At 42.1% G+C, this 13,744-nt stretch overlaps 1 protein-coding gene across 1 annotated transcript in view; it reads right to left on the bottom strand.

The window, feature by feature from the left end:
- The window catches only part of LOC140184962 (F-box/LRR-repeat protein 6-like), a 47,931-nt gene that overhangs the window by 18,124 nt on the left and 16,063 nt on the right, over nt 1–13,744 (bottom strand). The window contains exon 5 of the mRNA XM_072238204.1: nt 13,422–13,485. Within this exon, the coding sequence (XP_072094305.1) occupies nt 13,422–13,485 (64 nt within the window). The remainder of the gene's footprint in view (nt 1–13,421; nt 13,486–13,744) is intronic.

Here is a 13,744-nt window from a genome sequence, read left to right as displayed (position 1 = left end):
CAGGGGTCCCCAACATTTTCTGCACCGCAGACCGGTTTAATATTGACAATATTCTTGCGGACCGGCCGACGGTCGGGGGGTGGGGGGGGCGGAGGTGTTAATCACGACCGGAATATAGGTAATAAGGCAACTACAAGTCACTTATATGTGGCTAATACACTCAATTTCATTTCTAAAAGGGTTTATCTAACCAATTTAATATTAAACACACAGCGCATATTTTCCTCGCATGAATACAGTGAGAAGTCAATTATAAGTCAATAGCATCATAACATCTTAAGTAACGTTTGGATATTAAACAGCGCATATATTCCTCGTATGAACATATAAAATCATTGTAACACACCAATATCGCTGAATCAGTGGGAGCCCTGGGCTTGTTTCCCTGCAACAAGATGGTGCCATGGAGGGGTGATGGGAGACAGTGATACTCAAAGGGGGTTCCTTATGTCCAGCCTATTCCACAATTTAGTTTTCGTTGCATTCATTGCAGAAAACTCCACTTCACAGAGATATGTTGGAAATGGAAGCAACGTTTTCAGTGCTTCCGTAGCAATCTCAGGATATTCAGCCTTGACTCTGATCCAGAATGCCGGCAAAGATGTTATGTCAAACATACGTTTCAGCCCACCGTCATTTGCAAGCTCAAGGAGTTGATCTTCTTCCCGCGCTGACATGGACGTTCACTCTCCCTCTCCCTCTCTTTCTCAAAAAAATCGATTTCCGGGATATTGTATATAATTTCCAGGCATCAGGGAGCAACTATCAATATGCGGGAGACTCCCAGAACTTCCGGGAGAGGTGGGATGTCTGGGTAAGGTACAGTAAGAAGTGTGTCCTGCACACTGTTCATAGAGATCAATTCATTTAACAGTGTATTGAGGTACAAGAAGGGAAAACCCCAAATGTACAAAAAGCGTAAATCAAGTGGGCACCCAGAGACTTTTTCCTGGGGCAGAAATGGCTAATATCATGGGCCATAATTTTAAGGTATAGGATGGATGTCAGAGGTAGATTTCTTACACAGACAGTAACACACACAGAATGCTGGAGGAACTCAGCAGGCCAGGCAGCATCTAAGGAAAAGAGTGAACAGTCAACCTTTTGGCTGAGACCCTTAATATTCTCTGCCTGAAATGGCGACTGTTCACTCTTTTCCATAGAAGCTACCTGGCCCTGCTGAGTTCCTCCAGCATTAGGGTGTATTACTTTGGATTTCCAGCATCTGCAAATTCTCTGTTGTTTGCGGTTACACAGAGTGGTAGGGGCGTGGAACACACTGCTGGGGTGCTGGCAGAGGCAGGTACATTTAAGTGTACAAACATAAGACACAGATGAAGAATTAGGCCAATCAGCCCATCGAATCTGCTCTAGCAGTCCATAATGGCTGATCTATTATCCCTCTCAATCTCATTCTGCTGCCTTTTGCCCATAACCTTTGACACCCTGACTAATCAAGAACCAATCAGCCTCTGCTTTAAATAATCCCAATGAACTAGCCTGCACACCTGTCAGTGGCAACAAATTCCACAGATTCATCACCCTTCATCTCCATTCGAGAAGGATGTCCCTCTATTCTGAGGCTGTGTCCTCTGGTCCTAGACTTGCCCACTACAGGAAACATCCTCTCCACATCCGCTCCCTCTAGGCCCTTCAGCGTACGATAGGTTTCAATGGGACCACCCGCCCCCCCCACCATTCCAGCAAGTACAACCCTAGAGCCATCAAATGTTCCTCATATGTTAACTCCTTCATTCTCGCGCGCTTCTCCAATGCCAACCCATCTCTTATGAGGTAGAATGGAGTACTGTGTGGGAGGGAAGGATTAAATTGATCTCAGAGTAGGTTAAAAGGTTGGTACAACATTGTGGGCTGAAGGACCCGTACTGTGCTGCAATGTTCAATGTTATAAGACAACAGAAGAATGCAAAATGATGTCCTAATAAAAGGACATCATATTAAATTGATGGACAAAAGATGTTGGATGACATTAGATCTTTTGTTTTCAGTAACCAGTCTAACCACAACTGCTCAAGTGCACCCTCATGAATTTTCAACAACCAATATCAGGATCCTTCTATCTTGAATGACAACTACCACATATGTACAGCAGTACAACACAGTATGGGCCCTTCGGCCTGCAATGTTGGACCAAACTTTTAACCTACTCTGAGATTAATCTAACCCTTCCCTTCCTCAAACCTCTCCATTTTGCTATCATCCACGTGTCTATCTAAGAGTGTCTTAAATGTCAATAATGTATCTGCCTCAACCACCACCTCCAGTTCCAGAACCTAGCTCTGATATCCCTGCTATACTTCCCTCAAATCACTCTTCCTCACCCTAGGAAAAAGTCTCTGGCTATCCACTCGATCTATGCCTCTAATCATCTTGTACACCTGTATAAAGTCACCTGTCATCCTTTTTCTATCAAAAGAGAAAAGTCCTTTCTCAGTCAATCTGTCTTCCTCTCTAATCCAGGCAGTATTCCGGTAAATCTCTTCTGCACCCTCTCTAAAGCTTCCACATCCTTCCTACGATGAAGCGACTAGAAATGAATACAAGCTGTTACGTATACGTGGCTTTTGACTAAAGAAGAGATGGTTGGAGTCGCTTCGCACTTTTGTGCCTGGGTGTTTACTTGGTGCGTCAAAAAAAAATCAAAAAAAGGTTTCTACTAATATTTACAAAAGATATCTACCAGAATAGGTCCCCACTACTTCCAGTGTGAACTCCTGGCAGCTTGATCTCTTCCAGTTACTGACAGCAATCAGCTCTGTTATGTTTTTTAGACACGAGGACATGCCATCTTTGATTCAGCAGAAAATCCTACAAAAGGTAGTGGATTCAGCCCGGTACATCATGGGTCAAACCCACGAAGAACATCGACATGAAACGCTGCCATAGAAAAGCAGCATCAATCATCAAAGATCCTCACCACCCACGCCATGCTCTTTTCTCACTACTGTCATCAGGTAGAAGGTAGAAGTACCTCAGGACTCACAAGGGAATAACTACACTCAGTTACCTTTCTATAGCTTTGCTAAGTATGCCCGCAGAAAAAGAATCTCAGGATTGTATGTTCTCTGAAATAAATTTTACTTTGAACTTTGAATTAAAATATGATGCACCCACAATGTAGTTACAATCACACTACAAAATAAACAGAAGTAGCTACTTTAAATACAGTATACAAACAACATAAACATATTTTCACATCCCCGTTACCAAAGAGATGGAATATTCCGCAGTGCATGGTGGGAAGGGCACCATAGAGCCAACCCTTTACAAGAATATACTTGGGGTGAAAGACACTGAGGTGCGCACTCTCAGCACCTTAACAACAGAATGACAAAGTAATGTCTGTATGTTTATAAATGCTATGTTTTTTATTGCACCTCTACATGCATGTACATTTGACAATGAACAAAGTTAATTCTCATCTATATTTCAAGAATAACTTCATTTGGCTATCACATGTACATTGAAACGTACACTTAAAATACATCAGATGCAAGCATTGCATTTCACTGTGTTTCAATGTACATGTAACAAATAAAGCTCATCTATTATCTGAAATGTGTCTTATGCATCAATGGTCAAAGTAGTCCGAGCATGTGCTGGGGGCATCTCGCAAGTGTCACCACATCTCCAGCACCATCAGAGCATGCCCATAACTTACTAACCCTACCAATTTCAGATTCCCTCATTGCAACTTCACCATCCAGTACAGATGTACTGTGGAGGGCATTCTGACTCCCTGCAACACCATCTGATATTGGGGGCTACTGCACAAAATCAAAGTAAACTACAGAGAGTTGTAAAATTAGTCAGCTCCATCATGGATACTATGCAGGCTAGGACCCAAGACATTTTTAAGGAACACTGCCTCAGAAAGGCAGTATCCATCATTAAGGATTCCAGCCACCTAGGACATGCTCTCTTCTCATTGTTACCATCAGGAAGGAGGTGCAGATGCCTGAACACACAATCAATGATTCAGGAACAAAATTCAAAGTTCAAAGTAAAATTTACTATCACAGTTAATGCATGCCATCATATACTATAAGGCACAGAAACAGAAATAGGCCATTTGGCCCATCGAGTCTGTTCCGCCATTCAGTCGTGGCTGATCCTTTTTCTCCCCCTCCTCAGCCCCACTTCCTGGACTTCTCTTCATAATCATCAATACAGTGTCCAATCAAGAACCGACCAAGCTCTGCATTAAACACACCCAACAACCTGGCCTCCACAGCTGCCTGCGGTAACAAATTCCATAAATTCACCGCCCTCTGGCTCAAGAAATTTCTCTGCAGCACTGTTTTAAATGGACCCCTCTCTATCCTGAGGCTGTGCCCTCTTGTCCTGGAGTCCCCCACCACGGGAAACATCCTTTCCACATCTACTGTCTAGGCCAGGGGTCGGCAACCTTTTTGCCTCTGTGGGCCAGGTCGCGTATTAATGAGCGGACAGTGAGCCAGATAAATGCCATAAGAAACTTGAAATATGGGAATTATCCATTTAAATACATCTAGTTATGTTTTGCCTCAAATTAGTGAATAACGCATGCTAGAAAATCATTTGTGCTTAACCAAGGATGCCAATTAGTAATCAAGGAACTCAGTTTAGTTGCAATTTATTTCAATCAAGGCATCTTTTGAATCTATTAAAAGGACACAAAGAATCCTTAAACATAAAACGTATGAACATGATGCAGTCAATGGTGGTAAATTAAGTGTAATAAAAAAAGAACATTTTAATGCAAAATCGATAAATCAATGTGAAACTTGATGCTGTTTGTTGCTTGAAAGCTTCTCAATATTGGGTGTCAGACTTGTTGATGCCAAGAGCAAAACATCATCCAGATGGGCATTAGTCAATCTTGTTCTCAAATGGTTCTTGGTATGTTTCATTTCTGAAAATAATTGCTCACACAGATAAGTGCTGCCAAACAATGATGCCATCTTTTCTGCATGGTCCACTAAGTTAGGAAAGATGAATATATTTTCTATAGAAGACAAGCACTGACACATCTTCAATCTCAATATGTCATCACACTGCATCTCAATCAATTCCATTTGAAAAATTTCTGATGCGGTGTCCACTTCCACATCAAATGGAGTAGCAAACAGCTTGAACTCATTTGCATGCAAGCGAAAATCAGCAAAACGAGATGAAAACTCTTTTCTCAATTCTTGGACCATATTCACAAAACTGCCTAGATCTTGTGCTTTACTTTTTTGACATTTCTTCAAGTCGCCGTGTGATCGTTCTTGCTGACAGGCTGATAGATGCAAATAAAGATTTCTTTTCAGGACAAACAATATCCACCACTGCCAGTAAACATTCTTTGACAAACTCTCCATCTGTAAAAGGCTTTATCTTTTCTGCAATACGTTTTGAGACTTCGTAGCTGGCACAGGTATTTCCTTCATTTTCACTGCTTTTCTTGGGAAAAAAAGGACGTTTGTTTTCCAAAACTAGCCTTCATTTGCTCAACTTCATCTTTCCTTGCTTGCCCAGTAAACTTGTTAAAATTTCCACTATGGCGGGTCTCGTAATGTCGCCTGATATTTGCCACCTTCTTCACAGCAACATTTTCCAGGCAACTGAGACAAACTGGTTTCCCAGCTTGCTCAATGAAGAAGTAATCGAGTGTCCAAGTGTCTTGGAAATTCCTGCGTTTTGCATTCATTGCCATTGGAATTTTTTTCTTCGATTTTATTTCGTAACGCGAGTTATTCAACAAGTATCATAGCACATGTAGATATCTGGATATTTAGCGTGGATTTCTTGTTAAAACACAGTGACGCTGTTTCTGTTTACAAATTTGAACGATCCCATCAGAAAACCTGCGCGTGCATGGAGAGTATCTAATACATATTAATAAGGTAGTCTGCCTTCCCGTCATTCGTATATGACCAATGTTTGGTTTGGAAGAAAACAGAACCTGGGGCCAGTGTAACAAGACGCCATGCATGTCCATCAGTGTGGTCGTGCGAAACACTCAGAATAAGGAAAAATCGCTCACGGGCTGGATAAGCATAGTTTCCCTAATATTTGCTTGTGGGCCAGTCAAAATACCTTCACGGGCCGGAATAGGCTGCCTACCCCTGGTCTAGGCCTTTCAACATTCCAAAGGTTTCAGTGAGATTCCCCTCCCTCATCCTTCTAAGTTCCAGCGAGTACAGACCCAGAGCCATCAAACTTCCCTTGTAAAATAACCCTTTCATTCCCAGAATCATCCTTCTGAACCCTCTCCAATGCCAGCACATTATTTCATAGAAGAGGGGCCCAAAACTGTTCACAATACTCAAGGTGAGACCTCAGCACCACATCCTGCTCTTGTATTCCAGACCTCTTCAAATGTATACTAAAGCTGCATTTGCCTTCCTCAGCACCAACTCAAACCTGCAAGTTAACCTTTAGGGTGTTCTCCGCAAAGACTCCCAAGTACCTTTGCATCTCAGATTTTTTGAATTTTCTAGCTTGCTTTCATATTTCAACTTTTCCTTCCTAATGATTCTTTTACTTTCTCTCTGTAGGTTTTTAAAAAGCTTTCCAATCCTTTGTCTACTCACTAATTTTTGCTTTGCTGTATGTCCTCTCTTTTGCTTTTACATTAGCTTTGACCTCCCTTGTAAGCCATGGTTATACTATATTGGCATTTGAGTATTTCTTTGTTTTTGAAATACATCTATCCTGCGCCTTCCTCATTTTTCCCAAAAACTCACACCAATGCTGCTCTGCTGACATCCCTGCCAGCAGCTCCTTCCAATTTACTTTGACCAACTCCTCTTTCATACCACTGTAATTTTCTTAATCCACTGCTACGTCAGACTTCACTTTCTCCCTATCAAGTTTCAAGTTGAACTCAATCATATTGTGATCACTGTCGCTTCAGGGTTCTTTTACCTTCAGCTCCTTAATCACCTCCGCTTAATTTCATAACACCCAAACCAGTATAGCTGATCCCCTAGTAGGCTCAATGACAAACTGCTCTAAAAAGCCATCTCGTAGACATTCAACAAACTCACTCTCGAGATCCATTACCAACCTGATTCTCCCAATCGACCTGCATGTTGACATTTTCCCATGACTATCATAACATTGCCCTTTTGACACGCCATTGTACTTACCATTGTAATCTGTGGTCCACATCTCAGCTACTGTTGGGAAGCCTGTATATAACTGCCATGAGGGTCATTTTAACGTCACAGTTTCTTAACTGAACCCACAAGGATTCAATGTCTTCCGATCCTAAGTCATATCTTTCTACTGGTTTGATGCTATTCTTCACCAGCAGAGCTACACCATCCCCTCTGTCTACCTTCCTATCCCTCCGATACAAGGTGTAATTTTGGCTATTCTGCTCCCAGCTACAACCATCCTTTAACCATAATTCAGTGATGGCCACAACATCATACTGGACAATTTGTAATAGTGCAATTAGATTATCCACCTAAATTCTTATACTCTGTGCATTGAGATACAACACTTTAAGAGTACTGTATTCGCTACCCTTCTTGATTCTGCATCCCTAATGCACTGGTACTCACTCTGATAGCTACAATTTTGTCCCATCATCTGCCTGCCCTATCTTAAGTCTGACAGCATGCAACCTTTGCTTTTTTTTTTACCATCCTTCCTATCCTGAGTCCCTTCACTCCAGTTCCACCCTGTCCGATTAGATAAAAACCTCCCCAACAGCTCTAACAAATCTGCCCGCGAGAATATTGGTCCCCCTTGGGTTCAAGTGCAACCCATCACTTTTGAACAAGTCATACCTTCCCCCAGGAGATCCCAATGATCCAAGAACCTGAAGCCCTGCCCCACTGCACCAGCATCTCAGCCACACATTAATCTGCCAAATCATCCTTTTTCTACCCTTATTGCTGCATGACGCTGGCTAGCTTTCTGCCTGGCTCTCTAAATTCTCTTTTCAGGACCTCTTTGCCTTTCCTTCCTATGTCACTGGTACTAATATGTACCAAGACATCTGGCTGCTCTCCCACCCTCTCCAAAATGTTATGGACGCGATCTGAGACGTCCCTGACCCTGGCACCTGGGAGGCAACATACCATTCGGGTGTCCCATTCACGTCCACAGAACCTCCTGTCTGTTCCACTGACTATTGACTTCCCTATCACTACCACAACCCTCTTCTCCCTCTTTCCCTTCTGCGTCACAGACCCATGCTCTGTACCAGTACTCTGCCGTGGTATTCCTCAAGGAGGCCATACCCCACAACAGTATCCAAAACAGTATACTTACTTTTGAGGGGAATAGCCACAGGGGTGCTCTGCACTAACTGCCTATTCACATTTACATTCCTCCTGACAATCACCCAGCTACTCACCTCCTGCGACTCAGGGGTGACTACTTCCCTGTAACTCTGATCAATTATCTCCCCACTCTCCTGTACAAGCTGAAGGACATTCAGCTGCTGCTCCAGATCCTTAACATAGTCTCAAGGTGCTGTAGCTACACGTATTTCACGCAGATTTAGTTCCCTGGGAGATCCTGGGTCTCCCAGGACTCTGATATCCGGTATGGAGAACACACAACAGCCAGGTACAGCAAGAGAGAAAAAAGGGAACCTTAACAGAAGATGACCCAGAGCCAATGCCTCTTTGAGCCAAAGCCTGACACTTCTACTCTCATCACTGGCCAACTCTGCCCCAACAATGGCCATCCCTTTTGTACTTCTAAACTGCGAGAAACCTTGTTGCTATGGCCTGCTCCTGCCGCTGATTGTGCCACCAGAATGACCCTGAATGCCACGAAGCTCTCCTTTTAAACAAACGTTGCTGATCTGTGACAAACCACGTCGCTGTGGCCTGCTCCTGCCGCTGATGGGCCACCGCAATACAACCTGAGAATCTTTTTCTGTGAGCATATAGAACAGTGACTGTAAACAGGGTCAGTGCACAACACACTGTGCAAATGCAGATATGAATAAATAGCAATAAATAATAAGCATGAAATAACAACATAAAAGAGTCCTTAAATGAGTGTAGTTATCTCCTTTTGTTCAAAAGCCTGATGGTTGAGAGGTAGTAGCTGTTCCTGAACCTGGTGGTATAACAGCTTCTTCCCCTCTGTCATCCGGTTTCTGAATGGACATTGAACCCATGAACACTACCGCACTACTTTGCAAAATTTCTGTTTTTGTATTACTTATTTAATTTAACTATTTAATATACATACAGTGCCTATAAAAACTATTCACCCCCCTTGGAAGTTTTCATGTTTCAGTTTTACAACATTGAATCACGGTGGATTTAAGTTGGCTTTCTTGACACTGATCAACAGAGCAAGACAAAGTGAAAGCAGATTTCTACAAAGTGATCGAAATCAATTACAAATATAAAACACAAAATAATTGATTGCACAAGTATTCACCCCCTTCAAGTCAGTATTTAGTAGAGTAGATGCACCTTTGGTGGCAATAATAGCCTTGAGTCTGTGTGAATAGGTCTCTATCAGCTGAGCACATCTGGACACTGCAATTTTTCCCCATTCTTCTTTAAAAAACGCACAAGCTCTGTTAGATTGAATGGGGATCATGAGTGAACATCCCTTTTCAAGTTCAGTCACAAATTTTCAATTGGATTGAGGTCTGGACTCTGACTTGGCCACTCTAGGACATTAACTGTGTTGCTTTTAAGCCATTCCTGTGTAGCTTTGGCTTTATGCTTGGGGTTGTTGTCTTGCTAGAAAACAAATCTTCTCCCAAGTCGCAGTTCTCTTGCAGACTGCATCAGGTTTTCCACCAGGATTTCCCTGTATTTTGCTGCATTCATTTTACCAGCACCTTCACAAACCTTCCAGACCCTGCAGCAGTGAAGCATCCCCACAAAATGATGCAGCCACCACCACCTTTTACGTTAGGGCTGGTGTGTGTTTGGCTTACACCATATATAGAAACAGAAAATCAACAGCACATTACAGCCCTCAGGCCCACAGTGTTGTGCCGACCGTGTAACCTACTCTAGAAACTGCCTAGAACTTCCCTACCGCACAGCCCTCTATTTTTCTAAGCTCCATGTCCCTATCTAACAGTCTCCTCAAAGGCTTTTATATTCTATTCCCTTTGAACTGTGTGTTATTTCCCTTAAGTGTGTTGGACACTTTACACCCTGGTTCGAAGAAACGTTGTCTCATTTCTACATACATTATATATGTTATATACATTTATGCAGTTAAACAACAATAAAGTTCACTTGATTGGAGTTGAAAAGAACACTGGCAGGGATGGCAACAGAGCAGCAATGGCTGGAATTTCTGAAAGAAATTCGGAAAGAACAGGATATATACATCCCAAAGAAGAAGAAGTATTCTAAAGGAAATATGAAGCAACTGTGTCTAACAAGAAAAGTCATAGCCAGCATAAAAACCGGAGAGGGCAACTAATAAAGGAAAAATCAGTGGGAAGTTAGAGGATTGCGAAGCTTTTAAAAAGCAACACAAGGCAACTAAAAAAGCCAATCAGAAGGTAAAGATGGAATACAAAAGTAAGCCAGCCAATAATATTGAGGAGGATACTAAATATTTCTTCAGATACATAAAGTGTAAAGGAGAGGTGAGAGTGGATATCGGGCTGCTGGAAAACAATGCTGAAGTGGTAGTAATAGGGGATGAACTGAATAAATGTTTTGCATGTTTTCACTGTTCATGTTGTGCAGTTGGATGTTCAGAAGGCCTTTGACAAGGTGCCACACATAAGGCTGCTTAACAAGCTACGAGCATGTATATGACAGGAACGATCCTAGCATGACCAAGAACATAGAAGTCTATCTCACATTACAGGACCTTTGGCCCACAATGTTGTGCTGACCATATAACCTAGTCTTGAAACTGCCTACTATTTCCCTACTGCATAGCCCTCTATTTTTTGAAACTCCATTTATCCCTCAAAAGACCCTATTGTATCCACCTCCACAACCATCGCTGGCAGTGCATTCCACGCACCCACCACTCTCTGTGTAGAACAACTTAGTTCTGTCATCTGCCTTGTACCTGCTTCCAAGCACCTTAAAACTATGCCCCCTCGTGTTAGCCATTTCAGCCCTGGGAAAAAGCCTCTGGCTATCCACACGATCAAAGCCTCTCATCATCTTATATTCCTCCCTCACCAGTCCCCTTCTTGCACGGTCACTCAGTGTTTGAGGATGGCCTGCTCTAGGCAGATTTACAGCTGTGCCATATTCTTTCCATTTCTTGATGATAGACTTAACTGTACTCCAAGGGATATTCAGCCACTTGGAAATTTTCCTGTATCAATTTCCTGACTTCTGCTTTTCTATAAACTTTTTGCGGAGTTGCTTCAAGTGTCCTTTTGTCTTCGTGGTATAGTTCCTGTTAAGATACTGACTCACCAGCAGTTGGACCTGTCTGTCTGTATCTTGTTTTACGGCGGTTGGCATCCAGCTTAATGGTGCATTACCGCCACCCTCTGCTCCAGAATGTGCACTGGACATACATTCTAAATCCCTTCACCCAATCTCACTCACACACACACACACACACACACACACAAACCTACACTTCACCCTCCCATCTTTGACCATCCTAGTGTCCTATTCCTGTTTATTCATCATATTCTATAAAAAACCCCTATACCCCTTAAAAACACTAAAAATACCCGGACTTGTGCTCTCTCACCCATGCCCAGCAACCCTTTTAATGTGAATTCCTGCATCCCCAACTCCCTTAATTTATTTCTCATCATCTCTCTCTGTATCCCATACTTCCTGCAACTCAGAACTACATGTTCTACTGACTCCTCTTCCTGACATCCCTCACACAATCCTGTCTGGTGTTTCCCTATCATTTTCAATGTTTTGTTTAATGCACAATGCCCCAGCCTTAACCTAGTCCACACAATTTCCTCTCTTCTGTTTCCATTACCTACCCTAGTAACTGCAACACTCTTTTGTATTTGATATAAATGCCTCCCTTTCCCCTCCCTGTCCCATCTTTCTTGCCACATTCAGTTGACTTTTTCCCAGATTACACACTTAACCTCTACTTTACTGATACTAATGTGCATTTCCACATTTTCTTTCTTTAACCCCCTCTTTGCCAACTCATCCACCCTCTCATTCCCCTTCACCCCTACACGTGCTGGAACCCATAGAAATTTTACCTGACCGCCCTGATTTGCAATTCTTGTAACTAACTGAAGGACTTCATAAAGTACATCTTGCTGTCTGTTTGTGTGAAAAGACCTTAAACTTGCTAGAACTGAGGATGAATCTGAACATATCAATGCTTTGGCTTGTCTGGCTTTCTGCACCCATTGCAACGCAACCAACACTGCCAGCATCTCCACTGTAAACACCCCTAACTTATTAGATGTTCTTCTGCTGATTCCAATTTCTTTTGCTGGTATTACCACCCCAAACCCTGTCACTCCTGTTTCAGGTTCCTTCGCACCATCCGTATAAATGTGAGTATAATCACTATACTTTAGCAGTTGGACCTTCCAGATACAGGTGTATTTTTACTACAATCAAGTGAAACACCTTGATTGCACACCATAATCTCCATTTAACTAATTATGTGACTTCTAAAACCAATTGGTTGCACCAGTGATGATTTGATGTGGCATATTAAAAAGGACGAATAATCATGCAATCAATTATCTTGTGTTTTATATTTGTAATTGATTTAAATCACTTTGTAGAGATCTGTTTTCCCTTTGAAACAAAAGTGTCTTTTTCTGTTGATCAGTGTCAAAAAAGCCAAACTAAATCCACTGTGATTCAATATTCTAAAACAATAAAACATGAAGACTTCCAAGGGGAGAATAGTTTTTATAGGCCCTGTATATATACTTACTGTAATTCAGTTTTTTCTTTGCAATATTTATCACATATTGCACTGTACTGCTGCCACAAAGTTAACAAATTTCATGACATATGCCTGTGATATTAAAACTGATACTGATTCTGATTCTGAGGTCATGATCTGTTCTTGCTGCTACCATCAGGCAGGGGGTACATGAGCCGTAGAACACACACCACCAGGTTCAGGAACAGTTATTACCCCTCAGTCACCAGGCTCTTGAACCAGAGGGGATGACTTCAACTCAATTTCACTTACCCCAACATTGAACTTTTCCTGCAACCCATGAACTCACTTTTAAGGACTATACAACTCATATTCTTAATATTTATTGCTCATTTATTTTTTATTTTTTCTTTTATTTCATATTTGCACAGCTTATTGTGGTTTGCACACTGGCTGTTTGTCCATTTCTGTCGTGTGCAGGTTTTCAATGAAGGGACTGTTCCATGTTGTATCCCAATAAAAAATTACGATGACATATAGGTACTTTAATAATAAATTCTGAGGAGCTGAACTGAAACAAAGTGATGCTGCTGATGTGTCAGGAGAGGAAGTTACTGGCTTACCTTCAGGGTGTAACCCACTAGGCTGTTCCAGTGGCAGAGAGAGAACACGCGAAGTTGTGAAAACCTGTGTGTAAAAAAGCACATCAATGCAGATCAATCAGTTGGCAACTCCTCTCTCTGTTCCCTACCTCTATAGTAGGAAAGGAACCTGAATTCGGAGAACCAATAACTGTCTACACATTAAACTCATTTCACCGCACGTTTCTTATCAACTTGGGTAGCACGGCCGGACATAGGAGCAGAATTAGGCCATTCTGCCATTTATCTTCCCTTTCAATCCTGCTGTCTCTCTGTGACCTTTGATGCCTTTATTAGTTAAGTAC

The sequence above is a fragment of the Mobula birostris genome, chromosome 20 (genome assembly GCF_030028105.1).
Source record: "Mobula birostris isolate sMobBir1 chromosome 20, sMobBir1.hap1, whole genome shotgun sequence".
Classification (NCBI taxonomy): Eukaryota; Metazoa; Chordata; class Chondrichthyes; order Myliobatiformes; family Myliobatidae; genus Mobula; species Mobula birostris.
This window is presented reverse-complemented; position numbering and strand designations above follow the sequence as displayed.